Here is a 17,568-nt window from a genome sequence, read left to right as displayed (position 1 = left end):
AGGTCTTCATGGCCAGTTACCACAAGTGACACAGTTGACTCAACATCCTCAGAGCTAAAACCCTGCTGACACTTTCAAGCTTTTTCTGCTCAATTTCACCTGCTTGTGTGTGACAGTGGGTCAGCGCTCTGTATGTGAAGAGCGCTGAGCTCCTGCAGCGGGCCCCGGTGTGATGGGACTGGGTTCGCAAGGGGCAGGTTGGCATTGGGCAGTGGAGTATTTTTCTTTCCACTAGCGCCGCAGCAGGTCACCGCAGGACTGTCGTGGCTGGCTATTGAGGGACTGTGTGATGGATAGGTCTGCAGTGCTGTTTCCAAACAGTTCTGCTCGTACACCTGCTCATCCACAAACTCATGGGCCTGAAAAAGACACAATGGTGCCAGAAAAAAACAAAACGGAGCACAATGTTTTATGCAGTTTATTTTCAAATGGAAACTTTTAGAATGACTCTCCTTTAAAAATATTTTTTTAGCTTACTATTTTGGCTGTTTGACATAAAGCGTAAAAAGTGTTTGCCCCATTACAGATTTCTTCTGTTTTTGTTTGTGTCACTCTTGGTCACCACACCTGCACTCTTCTGCACTGGATTATGGCTGCAGAACTCGTTTAATTCAGCTACACTTAGAGCATGAACAACTAATTTCAACTTAGGCCAAAACATCTCCATGAGATTTTTATCTGGACTTTGAACAGGCTACTCCACAATCATCTTGTGGCTTTTATCCAGAACGTAACTTTCTGGCTAAGGCCTCATATTCTCTTTTAGGATTTTCTGCTAGACAACATAAGTAATGATTCCTCCGATTATGACAAGTCTATAAGTTATGGAAAATTAAGCTTACATCACAAAATTATGGTTAATCCCATTAATGATAACTAATTCATTATTTAACAAGATGATGGCCGTGGTGATGTGGCCATCATCTTGTTCTATTCATTTTGTTATAGTCACACTAGCCTGGTTTGGGAAAACTATTTATGTTAATAAGTAAAATTGTAAATTAAGTACTGCATTCTCTATTTACATGGGCAGTTAGTTGTTGGATATCAGAATGTGCTTAAAGATGTGAAGCTTTAAAATGGCAAAAACAGAAGAAATTTCTATGGGGGAAAATATTTTTTTACATCATTGTTTAATGTTTTAAAATGTGGTTTGTGAAAGTAATAAAGATAGCTTACTTTCAGTGCTAACAACTAGTCTTTTAGTATAAAAGACCTATGATATATTGATACTGGCCCCTTCCAGTTCGTTTCTGTCATTTACTCTCCAGATTTAATTGAGGGAGGACTCCAGACTACTTCTTCTCAAACAATATGTAAGTTGGCAAACATCTTATGCAGCTAAAGACATCCTGAATTAAAAAACTGTGTTGGTTTTCTATTCTTTTCCCTCAATAACCGCTGATAACATGCATATTCCACACATTTCTTGCTGCACAGCAGAAGTTCCTATCTTTTCTTCTTCGACAGCCCCGCTGTGTCACATGTTCACTGTCAAACTGACATGTAAACATTTTGAAGTATTTCTCCCAACACTTTCTTTTCTGCTTCTGACTGACTTCGACACTCAGATTCAGTGAGTGGGTTAACTGTACTGTCAAAGTGATAGACGTATCTAACGGCAGCAAAACTCCCTCAAATCTTTTTTTAGATCTACGCTCCCAGCGTCAGTCAGTGTCAACACTTCCAACAAGGTACCATTACATGAACAAAAACTCTTCATCGCCTGTCACAGCGAGAAAAGTCTGCAGCGCAGCTGAACTGTATGCCTTTATTTTAAAATAATAAACATGTACTTCCAGCTTAATTATTTAACAACCTGTTACTGAACAAGGTGTGAATAAACACTTGAGTGAGTGTTTAAAGTCAAACAGAGAGGCGTTCTCACTGTAGTTTTCTCCAGACAGTGCAGCAGGTGGTGGTGTTGGCTCTCTAACAGGGAGATGGACTTTATCAGCTTCTGCTCGTCTTCTTCTGAACCCTGAGTAACGACACACAGACAGCTAATTTATCAAAATGAGTCAAATAACATGCCACAGTGTGGATAATGTTCCTAAGAAGAGGCTTTAATAATTGCTTAATCAAAATATGTAGAAAGGAAAATTATGCTTTCTTTGATTCCTTTAACTTGTTTGACTTTTTTTTTTCATAATGAGCTGATGTATATAATTACTTTTCTGCTTGATGGGAATTGATGCTTTGGCCATAAATCTTACTTTTTTTAGTTTTTTTTTAATACTTACCACTGTGCTTCCTGTGGTCCAGTTACTTAAAAAAAAACTCCATCAAAACAATTTCCACTTTTATTTTATTGAACAAAAGGCACTAATTCTAAAAAGGTGTTATTGCCAGCTTTCTCACTAAATTATTGATGTTCCCACTGAGTGTTATTAGATGTTGCATTCAGCTGAATAGTTATTGATGTCTAAAAGAGAGGAAAATAACTGTTGGAACGGCTGATGGAAATTTCTCCAAACAGCACTTGTTTTCGAGTCCGCATCTCTAATAAAGCTTAGCCTCAAAGTAATCAGATTTGGCAAAAAACGAAAAGAGAAAATAAATTAATTATCTACTTGCAGCTTGCATTGTTACTCAGGAGGATTTGGGTAGGAGGCTTTGCAGTCCAAGGACTCTTATTCACATTCCAGGAACATGAACAATACAGTGATGTGGGCTGCAGAACAAAACAATTTCTGATCAAGTGATGATTTGTGGCGCTGTCCTCTAAACACGAAGGTTTAAGGCTAGACGCTCCATCTGCAATATAATCCAGATCACAAGAAAAGGATAATATCTTTTGCTGGTAAGTGTTTGGATTTTCACTCTGTTTACTGGTCAACTTTTTCAAAACTCTTTTCATTTTATTTAACTAGAATGGAAACTATTTGTGGTGGACTGAGTGCCCCATCTGCTCAGAAGTCCCACTGTTGAATGCTGATGAAGTAAAGGTTTATTTTATTTTTATGATCTGTTCAGCTTGGCAGTCAAGTTAACCAAGCGGTGATCGTCCTCTCTGTCAACTGTCTGTTTGAAAGTCAAATCATTCTTGTTCTTGTTGAAGAGGACTAAAAAAAATAAATAACTTCAAATAAAGTCCCAAATGATGGCTGCAGGGAAAATAATTTTCTTTCTGAAAAAGAAGAATCCAAAAAAGCAAACACAAAACTAGCTTCACAGACGAAATGTCATTCATGGTACTTTCAATAACTGTTTACAACCTGCTGACAGCGAATAATGAAGCTTTTCATCTTCCTGTATTTGTGTGTTTGAACGTGTGCGTGTGTGTGTGTGTGTGTGTGTGTGTGTGGGGGGGTGTGTGTGCGTGCGTGTCTGTATACAGAGGACTATTCTGTCAAAACCAAGTTATTCTCAATCCTGTTAACTAATTTGGCTCTTTAACAACAAGGCATCTGACCATTGAACCATCATCTGTAGTTTGCTGCAGGAGACAAACAAACAAATAAAAAATATCTAATTAAATTTGAGTAAATATTTTGTAAAATTGGCCATCTTTTTTTTATTCTTTACATCATTACGAAAATTTATGAATTTAATTCTACATATACACAACTGGTAGAGATGAAAATGATGACAAGATTGCAGAAAAAATTGGTTCAACAAACTTTTGACTCTGGTCATCAGTTGCCTGAAATAGGATAGCTGCCTTAAACTGGCCAAAATGACACATTTTACATTTTTTAAATGGGCCACACCTGTTATAGTTCAGTGGTAACTTTAAGAATGAGTAAAGTAAAGAGATGAATAACCAAAGGAGTTTCACCAAAAAGGAGTTTCGGCTTTCATCTCTAATTGAGACAAACAGGGAACATGTTTGGTTAACATTAGATCAGCGAAAAGATTGCAGCTCTTAAAATATCTAATCACTACTCCTCTCTGCTTCCCTGAAACATCACAATGATCTGCCTGCTTCCAAAACGACAACAAAAAAAAGCATCCATCACGATGCCATTCGAACTCGCTCAGAAACAAACATGCTTGTAGCATTTGATCCATCAGCAGCCAGGCTCGAAATGTGAACACAACGGCAACTGTGTCACTCCGATATGAAAAGCAAATATTATGGTATCAGCATTCAAATGGATAAAGCTGTAATGGCCTCCTAGAGAGGTCATCATCCAGCCTGACAGCATAATCGATAAATCCCCCTCTGTGAAAATGAGCTCCTGATTTGTGTAACCAATAAACGGCTGTCAAAGTGTGAAATTACCCGAATGCAAACAGACCTGCAGTGAACTTCTAATCTAACTATAAGCTGTGAGAGAACCAGTCATTTTGTCATATATTCCACCCTCACTTTTACCCCAGACCCATGAAGCGCCACTGACTGACTGTCAGCGGCGACACCACTGTAATTTGATGCACCAGGACGCTGGCAGCCACATCACAGACCCACACAGAGGGACGGGCTGGTTTGCTCAGCACTCACAGATGGCATTTATATGATAATTCCAACCACTTCCAGACACCCAGGAGCTTTCACACTGGACTCGATTAGATCCAAATGGATTTTGGTAGCCATCTGCAAATCACAGAGTATGTCACTGAAAGCAGGAGTGATGCACTGGATGGGAAGGATATGGGCAATTTGCTCATGCATTACCAAACACATTTTTTTTTTTCCATGGTGGTTGTGAGTTTTTTTTTTTAAGCTAAGCATAAAAGTGGAAAGGAGCAGGGATGAACATCTGCTGTACCAAAAACAAACAGGTTGCCTGATATGAGCAGGTGGATACCGAAGCATATGGAGGAAATAGTTTGACAGCTTAAAAAAACTTTGAGAACTTCCTTCCTGCCATCAAACTCCTTCAAAAGTGTATACAGAAGTGATTTGAATTTAAAGAAACACTCTAAGAGAGAAGGGTTTGTTTAAAAACTAAAGATCAGGACAAATATGACAAAACTTGAGTCAGAGGGATTCATGTGTGGAATAAATGTAGTGAGAAGTTAAAACTTTGCTTTTCCTTCCTTATATTAAAAATGTATAAAATAAATTGCAAAACATATATATTAAGGTTTGATTGTGATTCTATATTTTATTGTATCAGTTTGTCTACAAACTGCAGAAATTCCTTTGCATTTTCTAAAACTGTGCAGGAAAGATTCAGCTGTTTTGACTTTTATCTTGTTTCTTTTTTTTCCTTCTTTTTTGTTGCATTTTTTGTGTTTTTCTTTTAGTTTTTTTCAGCATCACATCATTTTCTTTTTGTACTTGTGTATGGAAATGTTAAAAGTGACCAAAATAAACAAACATCATTTAACTATTCTGGCCACTTATTTCATCCTGCTTTGATCTGCCAATTCAGCAGAAATTAAGTACCAGTAGAAATTGATTGAAAACTGAACCCATAAGTAGCTATAATGTGAAAGTACTCTTAAGCCAGCCAAAATTTGTTATATTTTGATGTTTAACTTCAGCGTTTTTAAAAGTGATTTTATAAGACAAACTAATACAGCAGGGCTATTCAAATCCAGACCTTGAGAGTCAATGTCCTGCAACTTTTAGATCCTTCTACACGAAGCATTCTGCATGCTTTCTAAAGTTTACTTAACTTTAGTAGTTGATATTAATGAATTTTATTCAGGATTATCATCATAAGGAGTTGAATACAAATGCATGCTACAGTTTACAGATTTAATTTGTTAAAATAAAATAAAACATAGCCAAACCAGACACCCGCTCTTAGCTCCAAATATTTTACACAGCATCCTGATTGGAAATTCATGGTGGAAGTTTTTCTTGTTAGCTTTACCATCAACAAAATAATCAAATATTAAAACTGTGTACTATCTTCAAGCTACAGTGTTCCTTCATCCTTCTGGCTCACAGGAAAAAGCAGTTTTTTCTTTCCTTCTGGTTGTTGGTTCATTCTTTCTCAGAGCAGACTGTAATCATGGTGAACATTTTGGAAACAACACTGTAAATTATGACTGACAAGCTAATAGCTCTTTTGAACATAGTTAACACCAAAGAATTTTTATTTTTATTTTTTTACCCAAGTCTGTAAAAGCAGAGTGCTCATGTTTCGGGAAAGAACAAGGTCGAAACAAAAGCTCCGCTCTTCCCAGTATCACCCTGTTCAGTCACAGATTTATTTTCACATTTTCTATAACCTTTTATTGTGCTAATCATTTAATTATCATCAAGAGCTCCTCAACAAGCAATACAAAACAAATCCTATTCTCATAGTTCCACACAAGGGAATTAAATCAACTCTCTGAAAGACAACAAGGAAAGGCACTCAGTGTGATTATGCCGATAACACAGACCGCAGAGGATTATACACATAACTCCCTTACTATCAACCAAGCCCAGTTTGACGACAAGAATTTAATGACTTCTGATTCTGCTGCTCTTTTATAGCCTCTAAATTACTTTTAAATTACTCTTTGGTTAATTGTGGCAATAATTGTTGGTGTTTTGCTTGTGTATGTGTTTGTAGTTCATATGTGAAGCTGTTGCCTCCAAGCGATTGAGTTGCAATGGACTGAAATAATTAGCAGAGGGTTGTTTAACCAGGAACAATAATATTAATGTATAAAATGGAAATACAATCTGCTGGCACAGCACATCAGTTTTAATGAAAACATCTGAAAATGCCTTTTCTTTCTTTCTGTTTCTGTGTCAAAGCGCATCGGAGGGTTATCTCACCGTCAGCTCCAGCAGCTCGTTGAGGAGTCCGTTGTGCTTGCTCTGGAGGAAGGCGTTGGCGCTGCCAGACTTGGCTATTCTTATCCTGGCCAACCTGGCTTTCTGGAAGTGGGAAGAGAAGGAGGTCAGATTGTCAGACAAGGTAGGCGGGAGGTCGCGGAAGAAGACTAAGGCTTTATTTAATGAAAAGAGTCTGCCAGCTATTCACCAAAACTGCATAGTAATTTTCACAGCTGTCCAAGAAGTGCTGCTTGCTTTTCTTTGGGGTTTTTCTTCTTTCAATGTGATGAAAGCTGTCTCTGCAGCGTGTTGTGTCTGGAGGGGAATGCTCACTAACATCCTTCAAAAAGTATGTGGTATCAAACATAATTCATCCATATGGGATTGCTGAACATTTCATTTTGAGTCCATGGACATTTATATGTTGCTGTAACAGCATCCTTTTGCTACTTTTCACTTTTCTACAGACGCAGAGACCTTGCAGCAGGGATTAACTTCCATTAAAACCACAAGAGTAGGAGTGATGTTGGGTCCTGAGGCCTGGCTTACCCAAAATGAGTTTTAGAGAATGTCTTTGTGCAAGCAAAGAGAGAAAAAGAAAGTTCCCTCACACGGCAAACTCTAAATAATTTTTGAGTGGGATGTATTCTGGGATTTCACTAAGTTATAGCAAAGTGTTGCCACTGAAAATTGTCTTAAACGTCTGAAACGGAAAACTTCAGTGACTGAGGTCAGCCTATAAAAACACATACTTAAATTGAAAGCATTGCTTGACGCTGAAAAAGTAGCGTTCGTGTTCCCAAAGCAATATATTGTATTTTCATAAAATTAATATTCTGCAACTTCTAACAACTAACAACTTCTAACAACAATTTCATGGGAAGAAATACATTTTCAAGGCACTGTCAGTGTATTTTACTGCTTTTGTTTCTGTCTTCGTATTGAAAATGTTTGAAGAAATCCTAACATTAAAAGTCTGTCGTTTTGAGTCTGTCGTATCTATGGATTTACCAAAAGATAAACGTGTTTCAAAGTGCCGATGTGACAACAGGAACAAAGCAAAGGAGACAGACAGGAAAGAAAATATCTCTTGTTCCATAGACTTAGACGATCGGTTCTTACTTTCTGCTATTATTGTCTTATTTTATTGATAATATTGTGTTTTGATGGCAATATATCATGTGCCAATTCAATGTCAAGTTTTAATCTGCATCATCTACATGTGGATTGTTTTCATGAAAATGTGAACCAGGATTATTACCAGGAAACAGTGGATCAACGTTTTAAACTGATTAGACTTTATATTGTTTGTTTCAGTGATACATACATCAGCCAAGAACAACTTCAAGTGGTTTTCTCAAAATGAAGAGACATTTCTCCACTGCAAGAAACTAAATGTGATTATTAATCACAAGATGATAAAACTTTGAGATATTTGCCTGGGAAAATGTAACAGATGAACATGTTTTAAAAATTAGTGGGGCCTGTCTTCAATTAAGTTTGATCAACAGTACTGGCATAGTTAGGCTAGTTAATCCACGCTTGGACGAGCTTTCTGTGGCCACATATGCAGATGGACTATGATAGCACATAAGTACCACTTAGAAATGATATAATACATTTAAAATCCTATAAAAGATTCATCAATCAATGTAATTCGAGTGTAAAAATGAGAGAGAGAAAACAAAAACCACACAAAAGCATTTAGAGTAGGAACATTCATTGTTAGATGAATTGATGCAAAACAGAAACAGTTTCTGAAATCCACAACCAGGAGAGCATTACATAATTTGTTGTTGAGTATGTATATGCACCAAAGCTTGAAAAGCTTCTGTTGGTGATTAGCCGTGACACACATTTTGCAGCAATTTATGATCAAGTCATGCAATTTTTGAAAATTTGCAAACTAAGTGCTGCTGAAAAGTCCTCATCAAAACCCCGGTTCCACTCAGTTTGACATTAGGAAAGCTGGAGCTCCATCTGTCCTGAATCAGGTAGCAAGTCAGAGTGGAGATTGGAACTTGGACTTGATTTGATTCATTTTGTCAAGAAACCGCAAAGCTTTAGGGAATAAAAAAATGAATCTTGTTTGATTCACAACTACTCTAGGTTATCTGTTTTTCAGATGCTAGCAGAATATTTATCTTAAGGAGGAAATCACAAGAAAAAGACACTTCTACACACTTGGTGTGGTGCTTAAAATATTTAATTATCTCACTCCATCTGCCGATGAGGACATCACAAATTGATTTTATTTTTCTCCACATTCAAACATATTACTTTAATTCTTAAGGGGAGACAAATCTGCATTGTGTTTCACTTTTTGCATAGACCTTCCTGGTTCTGAGGCCAGAAGATAAACCTGTTTTAAAGTGCTGATGTGATAACAGAACAAAGCAAAGGAGACCGACAGGAAATGAGAGAGGAATAGCTCGGGCCATTTTTTTAAAATGAAGAGGGTATTAGTGTGACTTCCTCCCCAGCTCGTGGACGCATGAGTTGAGTGATTTCTTTAACCTTGTCCTGCTTGCCCCCTCGTTCCACTATAAACGTATTTCAAAAGTGGGAGACAGACGGAGCAATTTCTTCTTCCAAGACGTGAATCAAAAGTAATGAAATAAGTTTGGATGCTTCAAAAGTTGCCAGTCAAACTCTGGATTCTGTGAAGATGTGTGGAAAGCTGCGACCTGAGATGTAATAATACTGGTAGTGTGTTTCTGCGTGCGTGACATGTGAAAATAACGCAAGATGAATCATTCTTTCTTTGTTCATGTAGCTAAAAGCATATGATGTTGAAAGTGAAAACTGTGTTTTTTGCAGACTGTTTTCTTTTCTTGATCAAAAGCATCGCCTGAAACAAAAAAGAGAAATATTATGAAATAAAAATTTACTCTGATGGGTAAGTGTGAGATGTCTGGATTTGATTGTACTGATGTTTTTCTGAGCGCCCACTGAACCAGTGATCTCAGAAGAAAAACCTTCCTAATAAACATCTGAAGAAAGTTCAAAGGCAGGCTGAAGCATTGAGGCATGAATGTATCATGTAAAGTCCCTGAATGGGTATTACAGAAGCATCAATGTAATCCACTGTCCACTATGCATGATTTATTTTCCAACTGAGAAATGAACATCTATTTTTTATAAACCCAACAGCCATATTTTCTCAAAATCTCAATGAGCAAGAGTCTTTAAATTCCCCAAAGACTAAATAAACATGAAATGGTTTGTAAAATTGGGAAAACAAAACAAAATTTAAAAAATATCTTACATAAGTATAACATTTTAGCTAAGGTAAAAATGATTCCTAATCTAGAATGTTAGTCAGCCCTATAAACACTTTTTTAAACACTTTGGGAACTGACAAAAGAAATACTTCAAGGAAAATGCTACTTTTATTTATCCATGTAAGTATTTCAACCACAGAAAGATAATACTCAAAATAAAGCTGTGGTTTATCACAGTAAATAATCATTGTGTCTTACTGATCTTAATGAAAGTCTGTACATCCAGCTTTAATAACGCAGGTTAGTTTATTATACGTTGTATGTAATATTGCTTATCAAATTAGATTCTATTTATTCTGGCAACAATTAATTTTTAATTACTTTCTGTAGATTTGTCACTTATCTACATAAGCTGCTCTGGGTTCTTTTTTGTTTAACTAGATCTCATTTAATTGATGTTGTTTATTGATCACAATTCATCATCATTTCATCTGACCTCTAATCAAATAAAGAGGCAGCCTCTCTCACCAGACACTCGTACGAGCATTATTTAAATATATGCTTTCCACAAGTTGCTTTTCAGTCTCTGAGTATAAATGCCACATGATTGATCACGAAGACATTCATGGCTGAAAAGGTTATTTTACATAAATCAGTATACGGTCTGTTAAAGGTAAGACGCTGGAGATCGATTTAGGTGATTATGCTTGATTTGGTTGACTGAACAGAAAAAGTCTGAACTTTCAGCTACATTATCACCAATCGCAGACCTGAAGTCGGGCATCTTGACTGCTGACTTTGGAAATGCTGACCTCTTCCTTAGAACTACACCATTTCCTTTTCTCTTAAGCCACTCTTATGGGTCTCCATCATACTTTGTGTGATTTCTTTGTCCTCTCTGCGTCCTGTTTTTCCCTCTTGTCAACTTCCTTCCTCTTCCTTTCCTTATCCTGTAGTCTTCTTGGTTTGCCCTCACGTCTGCTGTCTTTTTATTATTATTATGTTTTTTTTCTCCTGCTCAACAACCTGCCAGGTTGCAGTGTAGCTCCACTTGACTTTGCTGTCCCATTAGGAGCGTGACCTCAATCCATTTACTGCTTCGACACTCACCATCACTCTGATGGTGAGTGCTGCACGACTGATTTATGCATGAATAAAAGAAGAAGCCTTTCTGCAAGCTCTTTTTTACTTATTGGTAAATTAGGACCAAATATCAGGGTTTGTTTTCATGGGCAGTTAGGTCCTCAGCAGGTTACTAAATATGAAGAAAGAATAATATGCTGTGCACTAAGCCACACACTGTCACAGTTAGCAGACAATCACTGTCATTAAGCTCAATTTGAAGTTTTCTGAAAGACAACAATTACTATGTGAAAAGAGCTTTTTGTGAAGTAAAATTTCTAGACGAATATGTAATTTGTAAAAGGTGCCTGAAGCAGAGAGTTGTTATAAAAGACTGAAGACAAACGGGACTTAGAGAGGATGGAGAAGCCAGGAGAGCTGCAGTAAAGGAGGACAGAAAAAAAGACGGACAGAGTTAGATGCCCCCCCGACCCTCTTTTCTGTCCTCAGTCTGTTTCTTTAAATCGTGACGCAGACAAAATACAGATGACATGTGAGGGGAATGTTTGCTCATGTGTGAATAAAAACAGCTTACAAAAACCTAGTAATTTGTTAGTGACCTGTTAACATTTTGAAGTTGTGAGCATTCACCAGGTAAGTATACGGTCACAACAGAAAATACAGAGCACTCCAGATGAGTGACTCATGCTTCATGTTTTTCTCAGCATCTGAAAGTGCTCTACTGGGAAAATTAAGTAAAAAAAACAAACAAAAAAAGGCAAGCAAACAGATACATAAATAAAAGAGGCAATATTACATTGTTTAACATGTTAAGTGAGGTCAGGAGTCTGCAACTCCTGAGCTAGCAGATGAAAACTGCGATCACAACTGAACTGAAGCTCAACGTGCAACTACTTAATTCGTTGCCAAAAACTCTGCTAAATTCAATTTGTCCGAGGGACCAGTTATTTACAATTTCTCTGCTGGAACACATATTCATAGGAAATTGATTTAGTGTTATATCTTCAGTTCAGGGGCCATCACCAGTTGTTACAGGGACACTGGCCCCTGCCTAGAGCCGCCCGTACTGGACCTCCTCCATCAGTCTCAGCCCCCTGGCCTTCACCAGCAGCGGGAGGGAATACATTGGAGATCTGTACAGAACATTGCTCACTGCTGTGGGTGACATATTGTACAATAATTTAACCTGGCTAGACTTAACCGTACTATAGAGGAGTGCACTACCTTGCTCTTATTTTGCTTGTCAATAAACATTGTTCACAGTTATTACAGAAAACAAATATGAGATATTTGTGTTCATGAATTGGAAAAATATCAACATTTGTGTATTTTCTGATTTCTTCCCTTCATCTTCACTGCCAGTCAGATAAATTATACTTTGAGTCAACCCTTATTTATTTATCCATGTATTTATTTATTTATTTTTATTTCAAATTAGTTGAAAAACAAGTAACCTGTAGAATAAGAGTAAACGTGCATTCTTAACTGAGAACAAAATAATAATCTTACTGCTACTTTTCTGTTTGAAAAAGAGCAGGATGAAGTGAACCCTTATTTATTCCAATCTCTCTCAATTAATGGAATGTATCGCTTACTGACTCTGTAATTATCGGAAATATATAATTAAAACACGTTGTGGTATTCATATACCATTTCAATTTCTACGCTAAAGAACAACCAATACATTACCGTGTTGGGAGCCACAGGCTCACTTCACCTTCACATTATTGAGATGAAAGGGAGGTCAGTGCATTATGTTTGAAGAGGTTCAAATCAGAACATTCATTAATGTGGACTCAAATCAGACATTCCTCTTGTCAATTAGCTATCAGTGGCTGCTCCCCAACTTAATAGCGCTCTTATCTAGTTTTGTTGAAAGGTCAAGCCTACAGGGGAGCTGTGGTGAGTGGCTGAGTAATATTTAGCACTTCGAACTAAAGTGTGCATCTGTCTATGTGTCTGAAAGAAAGGAACTGTACATATGTAAGGCTTTTAAATTAGTTTCCATGTGACAAGCAACAAACAAATTTTCATTCATTGGAGTTGACTATAATGAAGCCTAGGCGGAAATTCAGGCTGGAAAACTCCTGCCTCACCTGCTCCACCCAATCGCTGCGTCATGCTTGCCGCTTCCAACCTGAGCGCCGGACCTCGACCCGGCGTGTTCAACCATCAATCAAGCTCCGCTTATATGCATCCACACCCACGCCGCCAGCCGCTCTCCAGCCGTGCTCAACCCACCTCCACCCCCTCCTCCACCAGCATCATTCAGCTCTCCATGACGTCATCCTTTTCCGACCTCCACCACCAGTGTCGGGCCCCGGGGGGAAGAGTATCCCTAATCAGCGTCGGGGATGTACACCCGAGTTCTCAGCAAATAACAGCTCAAATCTTCTGCCGGGGCCCGAGCGCCAAAGAACTGTTATTCATTTTCAATGAATTGTTGTTCATCCTTGCCATTAAACTCTTTAATCGTCTTTTCTACGTCTGAGTTACTCCAGGTTGAGCTGAATTATTCTGAAGGTCTGACATTTGTGATTAGTTTTTAAACATACAATGTTTATACAAAAAAAAAAAAATCTCAATCTTCCATTTATGAGCTCAGTAGATATTTCATCCCGGTCCTTTATTCTTTCTAAAATTCACAACCTGCCTTCCCTTCAAATTAGGTAACATGGCTGCGTACACTTTTTAGAGACGGTAAGCTTCACCTTCTGAGCTCGACGTTTGTCTGCCCGCTGGTTCTGGTGGTAGATGCGGCTAAAGTTGGACACGATGACAGGGACGGGAAGAGCAATCACCAGCACGCCGCTCAGGGAGCAGATGGAGCCAAAGATCTTTCCAGCAATTGTCTTCGGGACCATGTCTCCGTAGCTAAAGGGAAATGAGAAGAATTCAATTTAAAGCACATACAAGGATGTGAAGGAAGTGTTTTGTCCCTCACAGATTTCTTCTGTTTTTGTTTTTCCTGTTAACCAATAAGTTTTTTTGTTGCACAAAGATAAATTGAGTAAATATCACACATAGATTTAATTGAGTGCAAGAAAAAAATAATTCCAAACAAACTTGGGCAAAGGTGAAAAAGCAATTGCCCCTAACAAATAACTGGGTTTGCCACCCTGGGCAGCAACAATTGCCATCAAGCATTTGCAATGATTAACATAAGTATTTTACAATGAAATGTTTGGCCGGTTCTCTTTTACAGAAATCTTTTAAAGCAGCCACATGGAGAGTTTTTGATCATGATCAGCCCGCTTATGGTAACAATACAGCACTTCAATTGGATGTAAGTCTGGAATTTGACTAGACCACTCCAAGACCTTTTTGTTGCTGATCATTCTTCTGCTGCTCAACACATGATGTTCTTATACTGAAATGCTATGTTAGTTTTATATCAGATGAAATTAGACACACACTTTTCAAAAGATTATGCTTTAGTCTCCTCAAAAATAAAAGAAAAGATTCCTAAAATGTTTGTATGCAAATGAAAAACGAATCTTTGTGTTCCTTTTGGACAGGGTTTATTTCACCAAGAAACTCTCCCATTGATGACATTTCTTTCTTATTGTTGAACAATCAGAAGAAGGCCAGGCACTGACCTTACCTAAGGTAAGTGAGGCCTGCAGTGCAGTAGATGTTGCTCTGGGTTATTTGGTGACCTCAAGTATGAGTCATGGATGAACTGGAGTAATTCTGGTAGGCCCACCACTCACTCCTGGGAGGGTTCAACTGTGGTCCATGTTTTCTCCACTTGTGGATAATGGCTCTTGCTGTTCTTTGCAGGAGTCTCACAGCCTAAAAAAAATGAGTTCGTAACCCTTTCCAGTCTGGATTTGAATACTTTTTTTAAAAAAAATGTTTTTGAATTTGTTTAGTTCAGGTCATAATAGGTTGCTTTTTCAATTGTTTTAATCTATTTTGTGTTGTTTGACAGGTTTAATATAAGTTTTTTTCTTTTTCTACCTAGATCTAAGTTGGTTTGTTTGGATGTTTTTCTTAAGTGTGACATAAAAAGCAAAAACAAAAAAAAACATAGAATACGTTTTCACAATCCTATAGATTTATGGATTCATACAAATTCGGTGTCTTTCCATCCCTTCTTCTCGCAGACAGAGGTGGTTATAGTTTACTCTGTCTTTTTTTCTCTGAACACAGCTCTGATGAAGAGTCAGAAGCAGATATAAAAAGCAGTATTACAGTACAGGGGCAACACATCCTCGCATTATGGGCTCTGTCTCTGCTAATGCAGATAACAGAAATTCATGCTGTTCCTTCTCATCAGAGGTACAAGAAAGGAACAACGAAAGCAGCAGTGACAAAAAATGCAGTGACAGAAAATGCAACCTCAATCCATCAATTTCTACTCCAGACAGGCAGCCATGTTGAAGATTAAATGCGTAATACCTGATAATACCATCACAGTCACAAACACCGAAGCCACTTGTGGGCCTGGAATCTTATCACATCTTTTTAATATAAAAATAACTTTATCAACATTTTTATCTTTCAGTTAAAATCTAAGTTTACTGTTTTCTTTTTGCCAAATTTGCATAAAACATGCCACCACACAATTACACTGCGAACACAATTTCCCGCTCCACATTTTCATTTCAGACTACAAAGGCTGAATTATCCCAGCACCTAATGCAGTGGGGTTTTCTGAGAACAAATTCTAATTTGAATCATAAGTTATGAGACTGCACTCATGGGCAGGAATGCAAAACAGTTTCCGAGTTTGAGACAGTTTCGATTTTGAAGGTCTATCTTCGGTACTTTTCTGAGCTATTTGTCATAACAAAACCCTACGGACCTTTGACATATATAACACTTTCACAGAGCACATATATATATATAAACAGAAATGTTTTTCTTTTTTTTCTATCTACATGTGTAATTTGAACTATGAGACTAACAAACAAAATCCTCAGGTTTATGATAGATCATAAATGTATAGCTTGTTGTACCCTTGAGGAAAATTTGTCTTGGACATCATGCGCTAAACAAAACTTCTACCACAACTAAAGACACTACAAAGAAAAGAAAAAGAAGATATGTAGAACCAGTTTTCAAAATAAGCATATGTATTATTTTTCAGACAAATACTCCTGACACGCTAGTCAAGACAGAACTAGAAAACAATAGTAAGTTCTGCTCCTCCACAGAAAGCATAGTCACCTTGATGACAATCATCTTGTTCTGTGTTTGGATGACAAATTGATGCTTGTGAGCAGAAATGAGTGGAAAAGCTGCTCCATGTTCTATTCGCTCGAAGTCAGTACTCCGTTTAAAGCTGCAATTGAGCTCTGAAAGACATTACTGGGTCATACAGTTTGCACGGTTTGCACCAACATATGCGTGTTTGTTTTTTTTTTATTTAAAGAAGAGGTTATTAAGCTCAAGTAATATGGTCACAGTCTGGCTCCCTCCTGGAAACAAGAGCCAAACACACAATGTAAACAAAACACCAGCATAACACAGTTGTATTTCATTCAATATCACAGATTTTCAAGCATTTTGTTAAGATAACCTGATCTATTGTTTCAATTCTTCAAAATGAAAATGCTTTAACTACATTATGAGTTATAATCTCCATGGAATCTGAGGAAAGATCTATATCTTCATCAGTTTAGCACAAGAATGTCAATTTCACACTTCTATAGTAATTCAGTCAGGGTGAAGACTTCAGCAACACTCAAAATATGAGGAAACAATCTTATTGCCACAAGCTGAAACAACTAAAGTTGGTCTTCAAATAGAGTTGTTTCCTAGTGATGCTGGAGTTTTGACCTTTGACCCTCTCCATGCACCTTCCATCCATGAAGTCTCTAACTTCGTCAGGGATGTTAGAACCGCTACAATTTTCCTATTGACATTTTTTTCTCCCTTTTTTGTCAGTTCATATTTTGGGAGTGTTAAAAAAATAAAATTCTGCAGTTTATCTTTCCAGAAAATAATCCATACTTTATATTACTAGATAAATATGTTTCAGTTAGCAATGAAACAACTTTGCTCCAAAATATCTGCCATTCACATGTCTGTAGCCAACCATGTTGAATTAAAATTGTGAGAACAACACATTAGTAACTGAGTGCTGCGAACTTTGGCAAAAACCTTAAAAGCATTAGCTCAAATTAATGAGGTAAAATCGGTAGTCCTGCAGTTTAAATTACACTGCTATATTTAACAAGAAATATTTTAAAAACTTGCAGCATAAAATAGGATTACCATTCCATGTGGTCTAATGAACAAATGTGTTCAAAGTGATAAAAATGTAATGATTTAGTCGTAAGCTTGAATGTCTTTGTGTTTGGATGTGAGTTCTGCGTTATGTCAGCTTCATAGAAGCCAATGGGAGACTCTGAACTCTGCCATTGCCCTAAATGGAACATAACAATATTACGTCTTTATTTTATTCAGTTTATCCTTCATTGAATAATTCAAAAATAAATTCAGAAACTACATGCTACTAAATGTCTGACATTAAATGCATGAAATTGACAACATTTACCCAGGGAATAAAAGGACAAAGACAAACCAGCAGTCAATATATTACCCAGGGTGTAGTGCTGGATTGCAACATGATAAATCTTT

At 37.3% G+C, this 17,568-nt stretch overlaps 1 protein-coding gene across 1 annotated transcript in view; it reads right to left on the bottom strand.

The window, feature by feature from the left end:
- LOC103464376 (A-type voltage-gated potassium channel KCND3-like) overlaps positions 1-17,568 on the bottom strand; it is an 82,866-nt gene that overhangs the window by 4,765 nt on the left and 60,533 nt on the right. The window contains exons 3-6 of the mRNA XM_008408426.3: positions 13,689-13,851; positions 6,671-6,772; positions 1,889-1,981; positions 100-359 (exon numbers count right to left, since the gene is read on the bottom strand). Coding sequence (XP_008406648.1) covers positions 100-359; positions 1,889-1,981; positions 6,671-6,772; positions 13,689-13,851 — 618 coding nt within the window. The remainder of the gene's footprint in view (positions 1-99; positions 360-1,888; positions 1,982-6,670; positions 6,773-13,688; positions 13,852-17,568) is intronic.

Source organism: Poecilia reticulata, chromosome 5 (genome assembly GCF_904066995.2).
Source record: "Poecilia reticulata chromosome 5, P_reticulata-male-v2, whole genome shotgun sequence".
Taxonomy (NCBI): domain Eukaryota; kingdom Metazoa; phylum Chordata; class Actinopteri; order Cyprinodontiformes; family Poeciliidae; genus Poecilia; species Poecilia reticulata.
Note: the sequence above shows the minus strand (reverse complement) of the source record. Positions and strands in the feature narration are given on the sequence as shown.